This window comes from Nelumbo nucifera, chromosome 1 (genome assembly GCF_055504915.1).
Source record: "Nelumbo nucifera cultivar China Antique chromosome 1, China Antique-T2T, whole genome shotgun sequence".
Taxonomy (NCBI): Eukaryota; Viridiplantae; Streptophyta; class Magnoliopsida; order Proteales; family Nelumbonaceae; genus Nelumbo; species Nelumbo nucifera.
In genome coordinates, this window is record NC_142649.1 from 147,740,262 (window position 1) to 147,765,627 (window position 25,366).

At 36.3% G+C, this 25,366-nt stretch overlaps 1 protein-coding gene across 1 annotated transcript; it reads right to left on the reverse strand.

Annotated features, from left to right (window-relative positions):
- Positions 1-3,094: 3,094 nt before the first annotated feature.
- On the reverse strand, positions 3,095-18,482 carry LOC104588051 (pyrophosphate--fructose 6-phosphate 1-phosphotransferase subunit beta). The gene is made up of 16 exons (XM_010245857.3): positions 18,006-18,482; positions 17,729-17,890; positions 17,501-17,622; positions 16,894-16,947; positions 16,646-16,752; positions 16,407-16,512; positions 14,999-15,062; positions 11,135-11,223; positions 6,026-6,157; positions 5,694-5,864; positions 5,492-5,607; positions 4,912-5,023; positions 4,654-4,738; positions 3,931-3,975; positions 3,736-3,804; positions 3,095-3,437 (listed from the first exon to the last, which is right to left on the reverse strand). Exons 1-16 carry the CDS (start codon positions 18,205-18,207, stop codon positions 3,361-3,363), a joined length of 1,713 nt encoding a protein of 570 aa, XP_010244159.1. The 5' UTR covers positions 18,208-18,482; the 3' UTR covers positions 3,095-3,360.
- Positions 18,483-25,366: the final 6,884 nt, after the last annotated feature.

Here is a 25,366-nt window from a genome sequence, read left to right on the forward strand (position 1 = left end):
ATGAGAGTGAGGTATCCACTTTTATCATAATAAATCTTTGGGTAAATTACAGATTACAGATACCCTGTACTTATACCTGGTAACACTTATCCCTTTAACATTTTTTTGTCAGAAAGGCATGCCTCTTTGAACTACTAAATTGCAGCACTATTTACAGTATAAGTAAAATTATTAAATTGCCCATTTCGGAGATTCTCTGGGCCTCAAATCATACTCAAGTCATTCTCAAAATGAACAACTCATGATCCAAGATCGCTGCAGGCCATTAGTATCTTTTTTAAGAAATGCTCTGGAGCATTGTTGATGCGGTATTTGGGGGTTGTTAATCGCCCAGCTCAGCCGATCTAGATACTATTTTGATGAAATCTAACCACCCATACACAAGATAAATGTAAATGTATATGACGGTTGCCTCAAGAACAAGATTCATGAAACAACAGCTGGCCATTAAGCCACGTGTGCAAAATCGGTTACCCTGTAAATCTATAAATATTCGACCATCTAAGTTAATGACACAATTTTCCATTTCATTTCAAGAACTCTGTTATGGCTTTCAATAACTGCCAGACGCGTCCTATAGATGGATTTGGATCTTATAGAGAATTGATTAGCAATACTCCAGTTCACCCCATGAAAGTAAGTAAACACCTGTCAGAACTCAGACCTACCTACCCTTTCAATGGGGCATGGGGATGCTTTACGTGGGTAGACCAAATAAAAATTGCAGCCAGGAGGTAGCGCATTCCAGCTCCCTACTTCACTCCTTCCCCGACAGGATTTAAGTTGTCGAACAAACTATTAATTGCCCATCAATTAAAATAGGGAAAATCTACAGAGAAGTACGGGTACATTACGATGCAGAATTCTGAATTCCAGCCCCCCTATAACTAGCTCTCTCCCCCCTATAAACCACATCCTGCCCGTGAATTTGGCATCAATTCACGGTCAGGATGCATTCCCCCTGTACTTTGGGCCTAGAAAATTCTGATCTGGGCTGATTGGTACTTCTCCTTACTTAATCTATGATATGGATAAAGAATCTTTTTCATATCATTTTAGATGAGATGGACCAATTAACAATCGACTTTCTATTTCAGTGAATGCGGGTTATCGCAGGTAATTGATTTCAAAAACAACATTTAAAATCACATTTGATAACAGAAAATCATTTAAAGATAAGAAATACGTTAACGTTCGCTATTAAACGTCACCCTCTCCCTACTTCCCTCCGTAAACGATCAACCTACTCAGTTGCCTCTGTAACCTCATTTGTGGAGAGCAATGGCTTCAGAGAAGAAGCTCTCGAACCCAATGCGGGAGATCAAAGTTCAAAAATTAGTCCTCAACATCTCTTGGGTGAAAGTGGAGATCGTCTCACCAGAGTCGCGAAAGTGTTGGAGCAATTGAGTGGGCAGACCCCCATTTTCTCAAAGGCTAGGTACACCGTTCGGTCTTTTGGTATAAGTCGTAATGAGAGTTAATCCTTAAAGTAGAGTGCTTACTTACCCAGAGTTCCTTTGTTATTATAGTAATTGAAAGCTAATATTTTCATCCTTGGAGATGATAATCCGAGCACCATGGTCGGAGCATCAGCAATGAAATCCTACTCAACCCATCACTTCTTTTCCTAGATGAACCAACCTCTAGTCTAGACTCAACTACAGCTCTTAGCAAAATAGTTCAAATGATACACAATATTGCAAAGGTAATAAACCACGACATTTCTTAATTTCTTTAATTTAGAGAACACCCTTCCTTGAATTTCAATGTGGGGTTTTGTAGGCTGGAAAAACAGTAGTGAGTACAATTCATCAGCCATCAAGCAGACTATTCAACAAGTTCGACAAGTTAATTCTCTTGAGCAGAGGCAATTCATTGTACTTCAAAAAAGCCTCTGAAGCTATGCTATATTTATCTTCAATTAGTTGCTCTCCTCTAATAGCTATGAACCCAGTGGAGTTCTTAATTGATCTTGCAAATGGAAACATAAATGACAAATCAATCCCATCTATTCTACAGGATAAGATCTTACTTGGAAGCCAATTTCCTAAAAAACAAGATGGAAGGCCATCCCTTGTGGACGTCCAAGAGGTTATAAATTGATCATAAGGCTAATCTTATATCAACTTATTTGATTCTTTTACTTTTTCATGGAATTCCTTCAAATATATCTGCATTCTGCCTTCTCTGCAGTATCTTGTAAGTGCTTATGAAACAAGGATTTCAAACATAGAGAAGCAAAAGCTTCTGAAACCTATGATGGTTGATAGTGAGTCAAAGATACAGGGAATGTCACATTCGAGAGATTGGGGAGAATCCTGGTGAGAGCAATATTCAATTCTTTTCAAGAGAGATTTGAAAGAGAGGCGCCATGAATAATTAAACTGTTTACGAATCACCCAAATTGTATCCACTGTGACAATAATAGGACTCCTCTGGTGGCATTCTGATGCTTCATCTCCCAAAGGGCTGCAAGATCAATGAATTATATATTAAAAATATCAACCTAGTCCTACTCTGCTCTACATATGGACCATTTCAATTAAGAGAAGGGAGAGGGAACAACTGCCGATGTTTGATTGAAGAAGTTCAACCAGAAGAGTGAGGGAGACGAATAGCCTCTTGTGATGGAGAAGTTCGACCAGAAGAAGAAGAAAAAGAATATACCTGTGATAGAGTGAAAGGGAGATAAATAACCTCTGGGATGCTGATTGAAGGCATTATTGATATACGATTTCAAGAGGAGAAGTTTGACCAGAAGAGGGAACTGGGAAGATGATTAGAATGTAACGGAGTATTCGGTTAACGAATTAAGTTAAAACTCTTTTAAATTTTAATTAACATATAAAAAGCCAATTACAGGTTACTTAAATAAACCCGGTAACTGCTGTATACGTGGCAGCAGTACAGGTTTTAGATATGATATGATTTTTCGTATCATAGTCGGACCCATTAAAAAATATCTGCTTGAAATTCACAGAATTAACGTTCCCTGCAATTTAGGAAATTCGAGTAGTTAACCAAGAGCTAACCGGAAGAGCTCAGGACCTTTAACTCTTTGACAGAAACAAGGAAAAGACAAGATAATATGCAGTTTATTAAATCGAACACCAACATACCCCATCAAAATTGCTCACTCCACGATGAAAATTAGCAGTCTAACTAATGTTACAAAAATGAAGTCTAAATTGGCACTCAAATAATATAAACTTTGACCCCTGCTTCATTCAAGAAGCAATTTTGCCAAGTTTTGAAGGCAGAGGTTCATTCGCCCTCCAGCTGCATGTAAACCCACAAAGGTACTTATTAATTCTTTATAATCTTATATAAAATTGTAGATCATTGTCCCATAAATTATTCCTAAGCCTGAGCTCCAAGCTCCAGCAGCAGAGTGTGATTGATGTCATCAGAATGTGGACCAATAAACTGAACGGGACCTGTATGGGCAAAAATCAGAACTGTCAGAAACCGAATTATAATGCACCAAAACCAAATTTATCCGTCTGAGCAACTGGACTGAAGCCCATTCGATTTTAGCTTTCATGCCAAGATTTTACAAATTAAGAGTTGGAATCACCAGCACAGAAAAAGACCAATTTGGCTCAGACTTCCTCCTAGTTCGCAACGAGAACTTGACTTTCTTTTCCCCCCCTTTATCAACTTTCTAACTATTTTTGACATTGTTCAAAGATCACCAAAATGGCAAAAATTGTTCAAAACAAATGTCGAACATACCTGGACTGATGTATCTGTTTTTGTAGGCCCACTCTTCCCTCATGGACGCGAACTTTCTGAATGGTGCGCCTGAAATTTTATCATCATAAATAAATTTACTTGATTTGGCCAGAATCTTTGTCATACAGTCAACTCAAAACTGTCCAAGTGCACAATTATAATGCTATGCCAGAAGAATATCTAAAAAAGAGTTACCATCAAGCTCCACCATTGCCTTCTTTATCACTGGCTTGAATTTACCTGAAAAGCAAGTTTAACTTTTAAAAATACAAGAGCATGAAATTCAAAATAAAGAATACAAAACCATAAGAACAATAGATAAGCCATCATCGTGTCTTCGATTAAAAATTTCCTTAAACTAAATTTTGAATATTGAAAAAAAGTTATATTGGTTAATTATAATTAGGGTAGAGTTGACTAAATCTTGAGAATAGATGTAAAAATTTGTATGCATGTATGTATTGGCATGAGGTATCAGAAAAACAATACGAGAGGATAAATTTTCTTTCTTATATTGAGTATGGTATGTACGTAATGTCTATTGAGAGGTTCCACCATCTTGCTTGCCCTGTTTCCACTCGGCAAGCACTGATCATGTTATTGATCAAAAACATAAAAAGGGAAAAAAATTGTTTTAAAAGAACAAATTACCACCCCATGGTTTTACTTTTATAAGTATATCCTGCTTCTTTCCACTTAAGTCTGTCCAATCCATCAAAAACCAGAATTTGCCCAAATCAGCACCTCAATTAAGGTGTTCATGGTACAAAACCCTTAATATCCCCAGCACTTGGACAAGTTTGATATTCAAATTCCCATGATGGTTAAGCCTTGTTCATTGTAAAATTGATTAATCTTGAGATGGAAAATCACAGGTTATTCCCAAAATATGTCAAAGCAACAGGAGCTATAATATACCATGTCTCCTCTCTACATCCATTAATGATGTCAATGCAGTTCCACCAACAGTCCATTCTTCAACTGGAGCAGCCAAATTACCAACCTGAATAAGCAATGATAAAATGAATAAAATAAGTTAAGCCCAGAGTGATGCCTGTTGACTCCATCAAACAGAATATGTCAAGGAAGACAACAAAAAACCTAGAAGTAAAACAAACAAGCTTATCCACAAGAATGAGGAGAACAATCATGAAAAATATAGGATGGAAGACATACTGAGGATATGAGCCCAGTCTTTCCAAAATGGAGGAGGGCAGCAGCACCATAACCAAGAGCATAGCAGTAGGTAGAATCAAAGTTTGTTGGCAAACCACATCTTCCTTCATAACTGGAAAAGAAAATAAAGTACAGGTAAGAACTAATACCACAAATGGGGGTAGTATTGTGTTTGAAATATTGAAGTTAATTGATTTAAAATGCTATTATTGTTTTGATAAGAACCTGCAATATTTTTTAGAGGAAATTAACATTATTGGTAAAGAGTATTGCCATTTTCTTTCATTTTATATGAATGTTGATTGGCTTGTATAATAAGGAAACTAACCTAGAATTTAGTGTCTTTGTAAAGTTCTATCACCTAGGCACACCTACCTAGGCAACTAGGCGCTTGACTGTGGCCTAGACGCCTTGAGGCCCTTGACAACCATGGGGATTACAATCTTCTATTCCCCAAATGTCAATCATATAATAAATATTATCAACTAATAATAACCTCTCATGTTGGACATGACACCATTATTTCCCCAGGGATAAAAAGGTGACTTAAGAATATGGTTTTTAGAACTGAGATGGTTACCCGAAAAAGTGGGACTGCCCTTTGAACTCGCCTTTATATGTGCCCTCCTGCTTCCTTTTCTCCAGCTCAGTTTCAACCATTTGAATGAGCATTTTTTCCGTTTCAATTTTGGCCACCTAAAAAAACCAGCAATTAATATAATCAAACAGGTAAAGAGGTGTCTAGACAACTGCAAGCAAGCTGAAGAATACAAAATAATCACCTGAACATTTCCATGGGGATCTCTTTCAAGCAATAATTGCTCTTGAATTGCTCTAGGTAAAAATTCAAAAAGCAACTGAGACTGATGTTGGAGATTCTTCTTCCACAGCCCACCTTCATCAACAACATCATGAGCTAAAATTTCATTCAGCTCTGCAATAAGTTGTTGTACCTGCAAGCAACTCGACCAACTCAAAATGTCAAGAGCTTATATGTTTCAGACAACATAACAAATGATTAAAACTCCATAAATGCAAATGCTTCCCCAAGAGTGCACCTTGACCATGTGTAAACAAGTATAGAAGGTAGTAAAATTATGATCTGCATTAATACCTCAGGAATGAAATCAATTAAGCCTTCTGGTACAAGTATAACACCATAGTTGTAACCAAGTTCAGCACGTCTGCATATTATATCTGTAATGTAATCCGTAACATTTTTTAACGTCTGCTTCTTGGCAGCAACCTGCATCATGTATAGCCTAATCAAACAACTGTGCAAATGAGAAACATTTACAAGATTAAAGTAAATGTGAAATGTTATCAAATATTCTATCTATCTAAAAGGGTAAAAAAAATCAAGAATCCCAGTCAATACTATCAATCCCCCCTCTCATCACATGTTCCTAATATATCCAAGAAAGTTTGCTCACTAAACAGAGGTATTGCCTTTTCAAATGGGCAGCCCAGTGTACGAGGATTCCACCAATGCGGGGTCTAAGGACAGATACAAAATCACCTTTACAATCCAGGAAGCTTGATCTGATGCCGAATCAGGCAAAAAGAAATCTTGAAAAGGAAATACTGAAACTTACTTCCTCCATGCACCCTAAACAAATATGAAAACCGTTTTTGGGTGCTTAATCACCAAGACCAATTACCATCCCAAACTTACCATTCAAGACTAAACCTCCACAATTACAAGTTCCAAAAGCAATTATCCAAGGTTATACGGATATTGATGATATTTTAAGAGATTACAACTTCATTAGGAAATAAACTTAGTGTTTCCCAGCCTTCTATTTAAATCTCCAGCAAAGAAAATGTAAGATATTTCAAAAGTTGGAGTTCACATCGGATACAACAATGGACCATTGAAAACACCAATGAAACATGGAAATGATCCCTGAATGTTTTAAATCCAAAACACTGGGTGATTTGCTTTTTGGTTTGGTCACTGGCATGCCAGTGTTTTGTTGGACCATTGCAGGAAAATGCTGCAAACTTGAAAAAAGATAAAGATCTTCAACTTAAATAATTAATCACAATAAACTTTGAAAAGAGTTTTATAGCTGGGATCAACATGACAAAAGAGAAGATGGCTGAATGTGCAAATATCTTGGGGTGTTGTATAGCTCAATGGCCTCTGACCTACACCTAGGCCTGCCACCTACCTCTTGGTTCTGTTGGACCATTGTTGATCCATTGCAGGAAAATGCTGCAAACTTGAAAAAAGATAAAGATCTTCAACTTAAATAATTAATCACAATAAACTTTGAAAAGAGTTTTATAGCTGGGATCAACATGACAAAAGAGAAGATGGCTGAATGTGCAAATATCTTGGGGTGTTGTATAGCTCAATGGCCTCTGACCTACCTAGGCCTGCCACCTACCTCTTGGTTCTAATCCTAAAGATGTAAGCTTTTGGAACCCGGTGGTAGAAAGAATTACCAAAAGGTTGCGTCTTGTAAGAAAGGGTACTTATCCTTGGGGGGAAGGATTACTCTGATTAGGTCACCCTATCTAACCTACCGGTCTATGACTTGTCAGTTCTCAGGATTCCAGTAGGTGTAGGGAAGAAGAGGTCAGAGAAGATAAGGAGGGACTTCTTATGGGAACCAGGGGAAAGTAAGAGGGATCATAGGGTAAGGTGGGAAGCAGCGTGTAGGGGTAAAAACAAGGGGTTGGGGATAGGGAACATAGTCAACATACAAAGGAGGAATACTGCATTACTAGGAAAATGGTTGTGGGGAATGCCATTGGAGAAAGAGAAATTATGGGCCAAGATCATAGCAAGCATCCATGGGCTCTTGGATAATGGATGGGATGTTGGAGCACGACTAGGGCAAGTCGTGCATCTCCCTAGAAGGCTATCAACAAAATCCTGCCTTCTTTCACTCCCTTTAACAGGTATGATCTTTGTAGTGGTAATGGAGTTAATTTCTGGGAACACACTTGGTTGGGCTCCTTCCCTTTGAAAGAACAAATCCCCTCTTTCTTTGTCCTCTCTTGTTTGAAAAATTAGCCTATTTCCAAGTTCCTTGTTCCCTCGAACTCTACCAATGGAGTAAGTTGGGATTTAGGGTTTAGGACAGGTATAGGAGATTCTGAGCTTCAAAATGTGATGAACTTACTACAATTACTAGAGGAAGTCTTTGTTGAACCTTCTCCTGTGCTTCCTTCTATAGAGCCCTTCCACTAGTTCTTTGCCTTCGCTTCCAGCTAAAGAGTTTTGGTGCAAGCCAATTCCCCCTAGGATTGGAGCTTTCTGTTGGGAGGTTGTCAATGGAAAGATGAACATTTCCATTCTGCTTCAAAGAAAGCGCAAAAACCGAAGCTTATCCCCTCATTGGCGTGTCTTATACAAAGCTAATGGTGAGAACTGTTACCATCTATTTATTTCTTGTTCCTTTATTGCCTATATTTGGGAATGGTTTTTCTCCTTGTTTGGGTGTAGATGGAATCCTCCGGTTGATGTGCAACAATTGTTTGATCCTTCATTCTTTCCATGTCTATACAAGAGGGGAAGACAGATGTGGACATGTACTAGAGCGGCAATACTATGGACAGTTTGGAAAGAAGGGAATTCAAGATTATTTCTGGACAAGGAAAGAAATAAGGAAGACCTGATTGAAACAATAATGGTTAGGGTGGCTCATTGGCTCAGATCTCTTGAGTCCTTTTCTAGTGTAATGCGGATGATGTTCTGAGAAATTGGAAAGAAGTAGCAAAATCTGCTCCTTGTACACCTGCCACTACACACTTTTGGTCTCCACCAGAAACAGGTTTCATCAAACTTAACTTTGATGGTAGTAGCATGGTAGAAACCCACAACCATCAGGAATTGGAGGTGTATTAGGGATGCTAAGGGGAGAACAATAGCTATATTTTCAGGCCCAGTGGGAGAGGAAGATTCACTCAGAGCAGAGGTTTTGGCAATGATGGAAGCAGTTCAAAGGGCACGATCCTTGAATATTAGGAAATTAGTAGTGGAAGGGGATTCACAACTTGGGTGGCTAGAAGGTTGAAAAAACTAATGAGAGACTTCCTATGGGAGCTGGGGGAGGAGAAGGACCATAGGGTTAGGTGGGAGGTGGTGTGTAGAAGCAAGGAGGAGGGAGATTTGGGTATTGAGAACATAAGGAATAGGAACTTGGCACTACTAGGGAAATGGTTGTGGAGATTCTCATTGGAGAAAGAAAAGCTTTGAGTTAAGATAATGGGTAGTATTCACAGGATTGCAGACAATGGATGGGACTCTGGGATTCTGACAAGGACAACAAGAGCATCTCCCTGGAAAGCTATTCAAGCTATTTTGCCTTTGTTCTCTCCCTGGATCAGGTATGATTTGCACTCAGGCAATCTCATTAAATTTTGAGAATATGTTTGGGTTGGAAATTCCCCTTTAAAAGACCAATTTCCGGCTCTTTTTGCTATCACTACCCTTAGGTTTGAGAAGAAACATATGGGACTCTAAGTTAGATTGTACCTTATCTTTACTATCCATCCTTGATGGGGTTTTCCCGGATCCAACAAAGGCAGACAGTAGAATCTGGACACACTCCCTTGGGTTCCTTCACCTATGTCTTATTCTTTAAAGCCCTATTACAACCATCTTCTGTTGGACTGTCCTTCCATGTTAAAGAGGTGTGGTGTCAACCTATACCTCCGAAGGTTGGGAGTTTCTATTGGGAAGCCTTTCTAGAAAGAGTTAACGCAGGAGATTTGCTTCAAAGGAAAAGACCCAACAGCTATTTGTCTCCTCACCGGTGTGTCCACTGTAAAGCCGATGGTGAGTCTTGATACCACTTACTAATTTCCTATCAGTTTGCTAAATTCATTTGGGAATGGTTTACTTCTTTGTTTGGGTGCAGGTGGACACCCCCATTGGATGTGCAAAGCTTATTCACTTCCACTCCTAACTGGTCAACAAAAAGGGGCAAGTATGTGATGATGTGTTAAGGCTGCAGTTTGTTGGACTATCTGGGAAGAGAGAAACTCATGGATTTTTTCAAAAAAAGGAGAGAAGTTTGGAAGTAATGGTGGAGGTTACTCATATTAGGGTGATACATTGGCTGAAAATCTTGGACCTGTTTGCAGATTTTTCTGTAGATGAATTGCTAAGAAAGTGGAAGGAGATTGCATAATCAGTTTCAGCCAAGAAGGCTTCAAGTTCTTGTCGGACCACTCCACCGCAGGGTTTTACTAAACTGAATTTCAATGGCAGCAGTTTGGGCAATCCAGGGCCCTCCAGAATAGGGGGAGTTATAAGAGATGAAAAAAGGCCCTCCAGAATTGTGGTGAGCTGGCTAAAAGAGGTCAACTCTAGGCTTTGGAGTACAGCAATGAAAAGAGAAAATTTAAGTGGCTGACTAAGGAACTTGAAATTCAATGTACATGGGTAAAGGGCAAATTCATTGGCAGATGGGTCTAGCTAGGCAAGGGGTGAACTGTTGTAATTGCTTTTTACTTGCTTTTACAAGTTTTTGGGAGTTAAGATTGTTTAGCTCCCTTGCTATGTAACTTTTTATTCAATTAATAAAATTCACTGTTATTGGTCAAAAAAAGGGGGGATCCACAACTGGTTGTAAATTGACTGCACAGTGCTGAGATGAAAATGTGGGTTTACAATAATGAAATGAAAAAAATTCAGATGGCTAACAAGGGATATGGAAATTTCTGTCAACTGGTGCAAGCGTATCGCCAACTTCTTTGCTGATTCTCTAGTAAAACAAGGGGTGGGACGAAAAGTTCTGTTCTGGGCACAATTGTAAGGGAAGGGTGTATCTAAGGGGAGAGATAAGTTGTTTCATCTCTCACTATCTTTTCTTTGGTTTTAATCACTGTACTATATTGTCTTTCTGATCTAATGAAATTTCACAGTAATTGATAAAAAAAATTAATCACAATATTAAGTTATTAACTTCCGCCCAGAGTCAAAATATCGAATAACAAACATCTATATGGTCCAAAAAGAAAAGGATACTCTGCTTGCCTAAAATTGTAAAGTAGCCACTAGCCCACCACTTCTATACTGCAACAGCATTCTTTTGCAAACAGTTTGAGGGAAAAGGATTTCATGTTTGGACAATTAAGAAACTGATGTGGTAATAGTCAAAATCAGAAACACTGATTATGCATGGAAGGTTGCACATTGTGAACATATATACTAGGAACCAACTAGCTCTTCTGAAAGTTAATCAAAGAAAATATCAGAATGTACCTCTTCACCAATAATGGTGATGTTTGGGTGAGTCTGCAAAGCACACTCCAATGTGATGTGAGAAGCTGCACGCCCCATAAGCCTCACAACTGCAGATACAGAGATGCTTAAAATGCTATTTTAAAAAGACAACAGGAAGGACCAAGAATGAATATGATGGAAGCAAAAATAGCCTTTTCATACAGAATGTAAATAACAGAAAATAATAACAAATAAGAGTTGGCCAAACTTAACATTTTGCAAATAATCTTGCGTGTAACAGCTTTATACTTATTTGCTTAATAAGAGGTCTATGCTTTACAAAAAGCATGTTATTGAAATCTAGGAGCAAGTCAGCTTTGCAAAAGCAAGGGCTCTTCTAGTCCCTTCAACTTGTAACAGATAACTTCTAACAGGTGTTGTAGATGGTCTTCTACGCACGTAACCAAACCACCTCAGTCTACTTTCTCTCATTTTATCATCCACTGGACCTCCTAGGTTCCTCTGTATGACTTCATTTCTGACCCTATCCTTTCCAAGTTTTACCACTCTGTCCATCTAAGAATACACATTTCTGCTACACACATTTTTTTGGACAATCAATAGGATTTCACATATCATGTCTATTAAAAGAGAAAACTGAAAAAAAGGCAAAATGAAACTCCGGATCTCATTTGGGAAAAAAAAGTTTTACTTTTATTTTCATCATAAAAATTATATTGGATTAGAACAAAACATGAAAAAAAAAGAATGATGGATTAGTCCCTTCAACTAAAGGAAAATAAAGTTTTTATGAGACACTCTCCTATCAATACAAGAAGGCCCCAATAAACAAATATCAGAACCCTCCCCCCTCCCAAATAAAAAAATGGAACTACCCTAGAATAACTGTAGTACTATAAATTTCTGATTTTTTAAGAGTAAGACAAGATAAGGTTGTCAATGGGTTGGTTCTGCCACCGATTATTATTATTATTATTATTATTATTATTATTATTATTATTATTATTATTATTATTATTATTATTATTATTATTATTATTATTATTATTATTATCCTGCCCTAATTTTATTTTAATTTTTATTATATTTTATGTTTGGCAAGGTGAAGTTGATAGATAATATATATGATAATATTAATTAAAAACATTTATTTTATTAACATATAAACATTTTAGTATTTTATTATCATTTTTGTTAAGATTAGATTATCAAAATTTACATTTTAAGCCATTATTTAAATAAATAAAGACCCCAATAGACCCGACTATTAATTGGGATGGTTCTAGGTCAGCTATTTTGTCCCGATTAATAATCGGTTCGGAACTGGTTCCTAGACCTAACCCAGACCCAACCCATTGACAGGCCCAAGACAAGATGCTCGCATAAGTATCTGTAGAGAAGATGGGCCGAATGGCCCATAGGCTATTTATCCCTTTTATCTTTTATGTTCTTTGCTGTAATGGGCCTTAATCTGGGCTTTATTCTTTCTAATGTTATGTCTTTTTAATTTTCTGCCCAACTAGGGGCTTCTCTGTAAATTACTAAAGTTTAACTTAATAAAATAGAATTAAGGGAGTAAGAGAAGGGATTATGTTCGAAAATCTCTCTCTCTGAACCCAAGTTGCCGCCACCTTCTTCTTCTTCTTCTCTCCTCTTGAACTCTGATTTCTGTTACTTTCTTTTGAATTTTTGCAACTTTCTAAACAGTCCTTTATTCTCAAAAGGCAGTTTTTCTTCTATATCATAAGGATCAAACTTTTCTAGCAACTAGTAAAAGTGCACATATGTTGCACGTGGCAATATCAAATGATGATGACGATGATAGTCAGCAACCAAATGACCTTACTAGTTGAATCATTAACCTATTTAACCAAGAAAATGGACTACGATTAATACATTAATTCATTTTTTTCATTGTATTTTAGCCATTCCTATCTTTACTAACAATAATTCTTATTTTTCAAACATATTTTTGTTTAATATGAAGAATATTAATGCATGTCCAAAATTTTTCTATAAAATTTATAAAAAAATCTATATTTTTATTTTTTATTATTTAACTTATGAGATAATAAAAATTACTTATTTACCAAGAGTAAATGCAATTCCAATATATTGTTTGAATATTTGTTTTTAATATTGTGGGCAGATCAATTATTTATATATATTTTTGTTTACATTTTTGTAAACTTCTTATTTCTAAATTTTTATATTTAGAAATAATCTTTTTTCTATATTTTTATACTTCTAAATTTGTATTATTTATTTATGGCATCATGAAATTATCCATTTGATCCAAATGGTTGAAGTACTTACCCACGACCTAGATGGAAAATATGATTTCATTTCTAGGTTTGTTTTAAAAATATAAAATTTCATTCTATTAATAATTATTGTATATCGATTTATTAGTGGAATTTAATAATCATAAACAAAAGTATTTTTTATATTTCTAAATTTGTATTATTTATTTATGACATCATGAAATTATCCATTTGACCCAAATGGTTGAACTACTTACCCACCACCTAGATGAAAAATATGATTTCATTTATATGTTTATTTTAAAAAATATAAAATTTCATTTTATTAATAAATAGTGTATGGATTTATTAGTGGAATTTAATGATGAGAAACAAAAGCATAAATGTTAGGTTCAATGAGAGAGAATGTGATTTATTTAATGACTTAAATGTGAGACTTAATGAGAGGTAATTGAATGTACTTAATGGTATTCTTTTAATTTTAGTAAAGAAAAATTCCAGAAGCCAATACCCCCTCATTCGCACTTTTATAAGTAGTATAGATATAGATATAGATGGTTCTATAGAAATCATTGACCACCCTCCCCAAAATTCCATCATATTGACCCAATTACTATTTTGAGAATCCACCTCAAGCTCCGCGCCTCCACCATATCATAACCAAGAGAATGCACAAGTCATAGGCTAAAAACACAACCCACAAATAGGAATGATCGATTCTTCTCAGGCCTGCATTGCCCAGCCCAGAAATTTCCAGGCCCAGGGCCCCAAGCACAAGTTTTTCTTCCAAACCCAACCTGGTTCAGGCTGGATGAAGTCCACACATAATGTAGGTCAGGCCCTACCTGCAAATTTTGTATAATTTATGTTATAACAAAGTTTATATAATTTTCTGTCATCTTGAAAAAAATGCACTTGCTAACATGTAGAATAAAAGACTAACCCAGTGACCCAGTACATGACCTACCCACATATGAGAACTTAACCACCAAAATTAAGCTCAACTCTTCCAGGCGAAAGACCATCCAAGGGAAATCCGTCGCTCGTCATATATTTGAGGAGAGAACTAATGAGATCAAGGAATAAAATTACATACAAATATTCAAGATTCTAACATTTGCTTCAGTCTCAAGGGTAACCAAAATAATAATCATGTGAAATTTAAAATTCCTATAATTTTGTTGTGTATATGTTTATTGTCATAGTTTTGATGCATAACTCACTAAATAGGGCACATATAGGAAGATAGAAGAAATAGAAGAGATGGAGAAGAAATAGTAAGAAAAAATAGGAAACAATAAAAACAAAAGAACAGACCCACACTCCCATTGCATCTTTGACCAGCTGAAGGACAGCACAAAAAGTTCCATACTGTGTATCTTAATGTCTATACAATGGCAGGCTTTAATGTGAGAAACATTATCTAGATCAAAACAATTTTCAGAAACTAATCATCTTGATAGCTTATTCAAAATGCAGCTTCATGCCAAAATTACCTACTGGGATCAGCTGTAAAGGATTCTTAGAATTCCAGATGATGCAGAAGATTGTGGTGCAACAGGCAGAATGTATATCTAAAATGCCTGATTATAAGAAATTTCAAAATCAGTGAACTTACAATGATAGTATTTTCCAGTTGAACGGGCATCTGTCATCACATTTCCTATCATTTCTGCATAAATCTACATAGCCAAAATAAACAAGTACATCAGTGGCTATGAACAGGACACACTAAAGCTGAGTCCCGTTTCAATAAATAATATTAAGATCAATTTGGACCCATTCCTTGATTTCATTACAGATGTATTATCTTCTATAATCTAGTTGATGGAATTTACATACAGAAAAACATACTTAGAAAAACTATTGTTAATGAAAAATAATGTAATTAGATAAGGGCAACAACTGTGGCTAACCAAATTTCATTTGAATACAAGTGACAATGTTAGTTACTCGGTTTGTACAGCATCTAGCACAGCCAAATTTCAGAAGAGGGAACTATGCCTTTTATAGATTTATAAATTATCAAAAGAGAGTTCTGGTCAAGATTAAATGGGCAGAAAAATAAAATTGGAAAAAAAAAATAGAAGAGAAATAGAATCTCACACCAATTCATCTAGGATTACACAACTACCATCACACAATTTTAATTTTTAATTGGCCAAAAATCACCTCATTGCTCTAAGTTTTGTGAGGAAAAAAACACCGACACAATAAGAAAATTAAATCATAACACAATTAGGTAATAGACAAAGCTTCTGGACACTGTCACAACATAAGATTACAAAATTATGGGTAGGGAAAGAAGGAGATAAGAAAGGCAGGAAAGGGGAAAGGGGGATAATAAGGTCCTTGGGCTACTTGTTAACAGGTCATTTATTTATTTCTAATGACATGAACGTCCCTGGCTCCCTGCACCTCTTTTTGTATAGTTGTGTTATGTGATTGCTCAAGCATCCTGAACCTTACTAGAGGCTGACCTACTAGGCAATTCAAAGTTGGATCCTTCAGCAATTAAGTTCCTCTGCTATATTTGGGGTCCACAGAAGATAGTGTGGTGCAAATACCTTCAATTCGACCTTTGGAAGAGGGTATTATTAGGTCAAAAGGATATTGAATTTATCTGCAACAGTGTTGATTTAATTGTTTATTTGTTTTTATATATAGAAGATATTCTTTATAATTTCTCCTGTTTTCTAATTATATAAGGATGCTTCAACTTATACCTCATATAGTTTTGAAATTCTGGTTCTCTTTTCTTCAATATACAAGTCTTTGCTTACTTTTCAAAAAAGCAGCATCAGCAATGATAATATCAAAAACTCCAACTAAATCAAAGAACCAACCTGTAAATACCTACTATAAACAAGATTTGCTTATTGAACAATCATATTAAGGGTAAAATATTTTGCATCAATAAAATGATATATACAGTTTAACTTAAACTTGGCCTATATTACTGGATTGCAATAGATTAATGATACTAAAACTAAAGATATGAAAATTGAAGTCATAGACATGATCACCTTGCATGCAGTATCAAACCCAAAACTTGCAGGAACCTCCTTGCACTTCAGGTCACCATCAATTGTCTTTGGACATCCAAGCACCCGAGTTTTCATATTCTTTGCCCTAATTAGTAAATTAAAGCACAAAATTGCATCAGTGGAACCACCACTGCAATTACCCAAATAAAGACTTTTCATTTCTGACCATAAGGAATCCAAACCCTAGGCATGAATTGTACAACAGCCAGATACCATACCTAAAGTTTTCAGCAAGGAGACAAGCATTTGTATTTGAGTCATCTCCACCAATAACAACAAGCCCATCCAAATCAAGCTTTAATACTGTTTCTTCAGCTTGCTTAAACTGAAAAGCATATCCATGCAAACTTAGTTGCCATCACTGTCATTATTTAATCTAAAAGATTAAATCCACCTAAATACCAAATGATTGCAAATCATAGTGACCGAACTTGAAATTGTGAGAAAAAAAGTAGAAAATGCACACCTGTTCCGGAGTTTCAATCTTGTCCCTTCCACTGCGTATCATATCAAACCCACCCTGTTAACGGAACTCAAATTTAGTCACTTGAAAGACCTCTAATAAAAAAAATTCATCATACACATGACAAAGTAACATATGCCGACCAAAGAAGAGTAAACAAACACCACGTTCAGACTTTCTGCTATCTTAGATGAGCATACTCAAATAATACGCATGCATATATTTAACACTAAATGCACAAACCCACATTGCTACAGAAGACCATGACATGCATACTGCGTATAGAATTGAGTATGTCGAATATGTAAGAATCCACGGACGGTGTTAATACTATAAACATACCCATATGCATGGCATAGAGAGATATTTACATAGAAAAACTTATCCAGCCCATTCAGATTTAAACTGATTGAATCCCTCTCTACCACCATATAGAAAACTTCATGGAAGCGGGAAGCCCATGCACATCAAATAGTCAAAGTTCGCAAACAAAGCGAGAAAAAATACGAAAAATAAATAGAACGTGACTGCAATAGAACCAAGTAACGAACCATCAATAGCTATTCATAGAGCCATGGCATGCAATCTTTTACGAATAACTAAGCCTTACCTGATTTCTGTAGGGATAGATGTAGTCCGGGGTCAGTTCCACAAACTTGCACCTCATGATCCCAGCAGGACCTCCCTTGAATCCATATAGTGTGCTACCTTTCACACGATCCTGCAAGTAATCTAGAACCGGACAAAACAGTATTTATATTTATATTAAAGAAAAAATCAAAAACATACAAAATGCAATCGAAGCAAGCTTGTCAAAGAAATAAAGAGAGATCCTCACCAAAAATTCCAGAAATAACATTATGTCCTCCAGGAGCTTGGCCACCAGAAAGCACGACACCAATCTTCAACTTTTCATTTGATGCCAGTGCCGCCGAATCGCTAGGGACCAGCATTGAAGAAGGTTGCCCAAATACGTTGGGGAAAAGCTTAGCGATCTCATCTACAAACAGAAATAAGGAAAACCTAATTGAATAACAAAGCAAACCCAATCGACTGCATGGAAAAGCATAGATCCTCTTGAAGTAAACAAGTATTCCTGCTTCAGAGATAATGACCTGGGTTTCCAGCAGCGGTGCTTGGAGGACCTTCGACAATCTTAAAAGGGCTTTTAAGGACAGAAGGAAGAGGCAGAGAATGCTTCAGACGGTGTGTCTGAACTTCGCTATAGACTTCAGCAAAACGGCCGGGGCTCGGCGCCGGAGCAGGCTGCCTGATAGTGGCGTCGCCGTTAGGGATAACCAAAGTAGAGGAAGACATGATTGGCGTAGATCGGCGGAAACCGTGAAGAGAAACCAGGAACAAAAACGGCGGAGATCTTCTTGTCCGTCTCACACACTCTATTATTAAGTTGAGAAGGAACTGGTTAGGGAGGGCAAAATCGTCTTTGGATTATTTATCTTTCAAGTTTCAAGTAGGAGGTTAGAAATTCTCAGAAAAAAAAAAAAGTAGGAGGTTAGAGGTTGTTGAGACTCGAGACTTGAGAGGGTTCATAGTTCATAGTTTCGATTCCAAAAGGTGGGTGAGGGTACCGTGGGAAATAAGGAGGATTGTTTGTGATATGAGGAGGCAACAACAGCCGCTGATACTACGTGGAGTGTAGTAATGGAAGATCTCCTCCGTCCATTTGGTTGTGATGACGCGAATCGTGTGATCCGCCATGTCCCGACATACATGGGTTTTAATGTCATTGACATCCCGAATATCAAGGCCCACTACCACTACCATGGTCCACAAGACAAAACAGACAGACAGACAATAGAAGCGTCGGGATCGGCTGCTCGCGACGCTGTGTACGACGATCTAGGCGACCAATCATACAGGAACACGTCAGTATTCTGTATACCCGGGACCCACATGACAATCGATGGGCGAGCAGAGATATGATGGTGGTTGTAGCATTGCAACATTCTCCTTTCCTTCATAATTTCGGTGACGGACGGGTGTATACGTTAACGTTGATAGGATCAATTCACCTACCAATGGGCAATGGAACGCAAGGGTAACCCAACCCCTGGCCCTGGGAATGGCGTGGTGCCAAGTGGGTTTGGTGGGCACGTGAGGTCAGATCACTTTAGCTGTTGGGAAAAAACAGTTTGGACTGTTTTGAGAGACCTGCACATGATACTTATTTATTTAGGTCTTCAATTGTCTTTTCAATTCAAAAAATATCGAGTGTAAATACCTTTTTATCCACACTTATAATAGATATCATTCAGAGAAGAACACCCTACCAAACCAAACCAGTTTGGAAAACAGCCCAAGTTTTTCCACGTGAGGATGGTGTTAGAATGGGCGCATATTCCAGATGATTCAAGGCGGACGACACTGCCCATGCGCAGATGAAATTGACCCAACTCCGGTATCATCCAGAATTAAAAGTAACATCAACAAATATCCTCAATTGCTTATCAGATTGCATGTATATTCTCATTTTATATGTGGCAGACCGAGATATGAGATTAACGCTTTAGCTGTATGTGGAAACAGTAAGAATACTCCTCCACACCAGTCATGTATATATAGAGCTACAATTATTCAAATTTTCAGTGTCGATCTTATGTATTTTATCACTGGTGTGGAATATTATTATTGATTTCACCTTCACAGCATCCTAAACACTTAAAGCATTTAGTTAATCAAAATTCAAAGGGACTACTTGATAAACTCTTTTACTAATGTGAAATCAGTTACACTCGTAGGCATAATCTTTAAGTGGTGTTCACGTTCGGTTAGATTTATCTTTTATTAATTAATATTAATTTTTTGAAAATCGTGAACCAAAATTGAATCAAAATCAATCAGTAATTGGTTTGGTTTGTTATTGGTTCTGCTTTTGTTTTAGTTTTTTTTTTTTTAAATATTTAGTGCACGTGCTAGTTCCAATACTTGCGCACTTAAATTTCATAGGTGATGGATAAGAAATCCACCATCTATGTGGAATCTGCATGGTGCATCTTACCCGGTATGATTCCATACAGGCATTGTGTTGTGTCTTGTGCCAATGACCTATAACATTGTGTTTAAAGGTATATAATTTCAAAGGGTGTGCTTGACACGCTTGTCCTTGTAACAAAAGTTAGTATTTGCGTTGGAGCAACTTAAAAGAAATAAGTCAAATGAACACCATTTGCCAAGCTAGTATTAATATTATGCCATTTGTTGTTGGAATTGACTAACCGTGTGATTCAATTAGGGGTTTCAACGGTATTTGAAAATCTGATATCGAATTCGATATTTAGTATAATTAAATCGAATATCGAATTCGGATATGATCTGTTTCGATTTGATAAATATCTAAATTCAACTGATTATTTAATTATTATATATAATACATAAAATATTTTATATATAATAATTAAGTTATATAAATATTTATATATTTATATACTTTATATCAATAAAATATTTATTAATTATCTAAAATAATTAATTAACCGAATCGAATATTTAAATATTTAAATATTTAATCGGATTCAAATTCTGATATTAACTGATCCAATTCGAATTAAATCCATTTATACCCCTAAATCCAATATATAGTGATATATGAATATAGGGATTATAGTCAATTGACCATTTAACCAATTTAACTCTTGCTAAATACTAACAAATGAACGGGCCCTAATTACGAAAGATATCCATAGTTAAGTTGCTCTATTAATTTCTAAAAGTGTAAGAATAGAAATTAGGATTAAAAAAAAATAATAATGGGTTCAAAGATTGTAACTATGTAGTTCATTATTTTATCTAACAATAAACTTTTAGCAACCCTACCCTGGAATTTTCCAATTAGATTGTGCCTCTGCAGCTAGGCAGTTGCATATAATCTCTGCTCTTCTGTTGAGGCAAATAAAGACTGGGATTTAACTACATCACACCTGTCTTCTTTATTTATTTATTTATTTTTTTTTTTTTTGAAAATCTCATTTTAACCTCAATAAACAAGCTACTCAATGGTTCAATTTCAAACATGAACTACAGAATCACCCAAGCTCTACTAACATCATATAGGCACATGAACTAAAGAAGATATCTTAAACCATGAAAATTGTGCAAAGTCCCTCGAAGGAGAGACTACTGAAGTGTCCATACAGTTATAGTTTTCCAATAATAACATTCTAGCATTCAATTTCTTCACGTATATATGATAACAAATTAATATGCAATAAATAAAAGTATTAGGGAACTTGGACAAAAGATACACTTGGCATTAAAAATATATGTATGTATTAGATTTTTTTAGGTGTTAAAGAAACTAAATAAAAAAAGCATAATAATACATCTTCTGGGAAAATGGAAAAAAAAAATTGGATCTTCTACCCATCACTGACTATTCCGTGCTTAATCAAATTGTCAACGTTCTTCAATTGGAGGCATGCATCCCTATTGAAATTCATTGGGATGAGCGATAATTTCTGTTGGTCTCTTTTTTTATGCAATTTCTGTCATTCTGTGTTTCTACCACTTGGTGGCCTCCTACCGGTTTTACCAAAGTGGGTGTTCTTGTCAAAAAAATGGGGAAAGTAAATTGATAGAAATAACGAGTAATAGAAGTAACAAAAAGGGGCTAAAAATAAGAAGGGTAGATTTGGTGCAAAAAATTAGACTATATCGTATATAAAAATATATATATATATATATCGATTGGTTTGATTAACAACTGGTTTTTCATATTGGTCAATCAAAATTTAACCAATACCTTTGTTTTTTCAAAAATACTGAATCAGAACCGGTAAATTGGTTAATTAGAATTTTCAGTTTTTGATGAGCATCCTTAGTCTTGGGCTAATATGTGGATCTCAACAATTCATATATTGTTGCCGTCCGCAACTTGAATTATATGAAGACCATAATTTCACGGTTTTAGGATGGTATTTGGCATGATTTTCGAAACTGAATCGCACCGAAAAAAATCAGGAATCAGTCAGGTGATCGATTCTATTTTACTCCATATAATCATTTTTCCTTTGAAACCGTTGATTTGGTCAATAAACTGCTGATTCAGACAGTTGAATTATTCAACGGTTTGATCAGTTTTTATTTTTTAAATTTGTTATTTTTGTTAGAATGGGTTATCCGTTCGTTTCGAACGGTCAAACTGTTCAACTTGGGAATCGGACCCCTGATCGATTCGTTGTCCAAGTTGGTTTTAAAAATCTTGGTATTTGGTATCAATGGCATTTTTGAAAGCATAGTTTTCAAAACCGGACCAGACTAGAAAAACTGGAAACCAGTTAGGTGACCAGTTCTGTTTTACCCCATAACCGTTGATTTTGTCAGCAAACCGCTGACTCAGGCGGTCGAACCGTTCAACGGTTTGGCCATTTTTTTTTTTAAATTTATTTTTTTTTTCAACCTAGGAACCAAACTCCTGATCGGTTCGTTATTCGGGTTGGTTTTAAAAACCTTGGTATTTGGTATCAATGGCATTTTTGAAAGCATGGTTTTCAAAACCAACCAGACCGGAAAAACTGGGATCCAATTAGGTAACCAGTTCTGTTTTACCCCATAACCGTTTTTCCCCCAAAACTGTTGATTTTGTTAGTAAATCATTGACCCAGGCAGTCGAACCGTTCAATAGTTTAGCTAGTTTTTATTTTTTTTGTCAAAACGGGTTGTCCGTTCAATTCAAACAGTCGGACCGTTCAACCCAAGAACCGGACCCCTGACCAGTTCGATAGAGTGCAAAAAATAAACCAGTATATGGGACGGTTTACATTGCTTTGTATTTGGTTAAGAGGATACAAAAAGAAGAATAAGGGGTGACTATTGACTAACAGCTGATTGCAGAAAGGGTGTTTAGAGATGATGAGACATACCTTGAAAGACAGGGCTATGAAGATCGTCATCACCTTATTTGGTTCTTCCCTAAATCGTCCTTAAATCATCACCTTAAAAACTTTGAATCCAGTGTTGGAGTAGCCAAAAAGCTTTTCAATTAGCTCGATTCATTTGGGACTTGAAGCTCTAAGTAGTGTCAGTTCCAGTTAGGTAAAGTCATTGAGGTTGTAGAAGATTGCAACTAGGTTGAGGTTGCAAAAGATCACAATTTCGTTGAGGTTGCAGAAGATCTTTGATTTTTTTTTTTTTGTCAGAAAATTGTTTTACAGAGGTCGTTGATGGCAATTTTAGCATATCTGAACTAGCCATTGCTATGCATCTCCTTTAGGCCTTGTTCACTTTTCGGTAAGTTATTTACTTGGGTAAATGCAATTACCAGAAAAACTTACCTGAGTAAGTACATTTACCCATGTTCTTCTATCTCCTACGTAAACAAAGCAATGACCATTTTAGCCATAAAAATCTATCATTAAAAGGGGCATTTTTGTCCCATTCAAGTGTTAGCAAACTTCCCCCTAGGTGGGAAAGTTAATTACCCACCTAGGATATGGGTATCACTTACTCCAGGAAAATAAACTTTACCTGGTTCTCACATAAATATGAAAAAAAGAACATAGGATTATTAGTGAATGGGAACCAAAATCCAATTAACCAACTTTCCCCGCTTTCAAAATTTCAAAAAAAGAACACTCCCTTAAATGAAGAGGAGAATACATGTTTACTTTGAAAAAATCTATGTAAATCTTATCCTCTAAGTCGAGGTAAACTTAAAATTATTTATAACTTTACCTCAATTTTTTGGTGTCATTTTACACTTTAACCAAATGACTAGCTTTGGGTAGGTATGGGTAGGAGATCGGGATTGCAATGTTTGTGGCATTTGCTCTCCCCAATTAAATCACTCATCTCTTTTTGAATCTCTTCTATAATAAAGTAAGGGTAACTAAAGGTTGGGTCATTTTTTTAATTGTTGCTCATTCTAGGCAAGAATGGGCAATAATGAATAACATTAGAGCATTTGGTTGCAAAATTCTTGCCATAGGCCTGATTCTTTTCAGAATTAAAAATCAATCCATAACACAAAAATTGAGGCATCCTGCAGCATAAAAAATAATCATGCCCCATCATGCTCATTTTCATTCTTTAAAGAAACTCTATGCCAAAGGTCATTAACCACCTCCTAGGTCTACAAAACCACCACCACCACTAATGTTTGTTTATTGGTGGACTGTCATGAAAATTCATTCCCAAGGTTCAAAATATTGATACCAGGAGGGGTGTATCAGCCTGTATCGAGGCTCATTTCTCCTTTTTTTTTTTAGTTTTTTTTTTCAATTTGGTTTAGAGGAGTCAGTTTATCGTCTACCCCTTGAACCATGGTCTAACCTGAAACACCCATTGTAGGGGCATATCGGAAAGCTCCCAATACGATACATATCGGCTGATACAACCCAATATGTATCGAAACTTTGAACCTTGCTTATGCCAACGGGCATTGACCACCGACCATCCACCAGTAAACATCAATGCGACGATTTTGGAGACCCAAGTTGGCGGTTTATAATCACTAACATAGTTTCGTTTAAGAATGAAAATAAGCAATATAAGGCACTAGCCAGTTTGAAAAGAATTCATTTTTAAGACAAAAGTGTGGTTCATAACAATATTACCCATTTTTCCTTATTCGTGTCCATTTTAGACTTTCATCTTAAGTAAGAATGAGAAAGAATGAAAGTTGAATCAAACATGACCTTAGTGGCCAATCCAAGACCAACCATAAACATGGACCTTGGCCAAGACTCAAACTAACGCCAAAATCCAAATGAGTTTTGTGGGCATGCTCCCCTGCATCTTGTGTAACACTCTTTTGTTTTATTAAAAAAAACTATGCAATTATGATTCTACATGCACAGATTCATGCATGCAATTTTTGCGAAAGTTTCTCATTTTAACACACTAATATTTAAATTCATCTGAGCTGGTTGGTTCAATTTGATAATATTAGTTGATTCCTCTTCAATAAGTTTTCCATTTTAGCCTTCAATTCCTCATGTCCCCCTCCCCCCAAGAAAAACAAAAAACATTACAGTATTTGCTTTAGTTTTGTATGGGCTAACTAGGTGATAGTTCATAGGTAGGGGGAATTGATTTGGTATTGTATGATTTAACAGTTTTTGGGGCCCAGTTGGACAAGGAGTGGGATGTGGAGGTGGATGAGGGTTGTTAAACCATAATATTTGGATGCAAAAACAGGAAGAGATTCAATGGAATTTTTTAGGCCTTTTGTAAGATATACACAAAACCTAGGAAATAGTTTCCATAGCTCTTTCAAATTAATGGGTTCTTACTTCTTCGTAGTGCACTTGTTTATGGTTGATTCATTAGTAAGGTCAGAGGTTGTTAGGGATCATATGGAGTAGGGTTCAATGGGGCTGGGCATTAATCTGTATTAGTCAAATAGTAGGGGCAGAGCGAGGGGACCTAAGGAAGCCATGCCCCCCCGGCCATCCATATTTATTCTCCGGATTTGGCCCCTTTCATAAAAAATTTATGGCTCCACTCCTGAAGAGTTTTA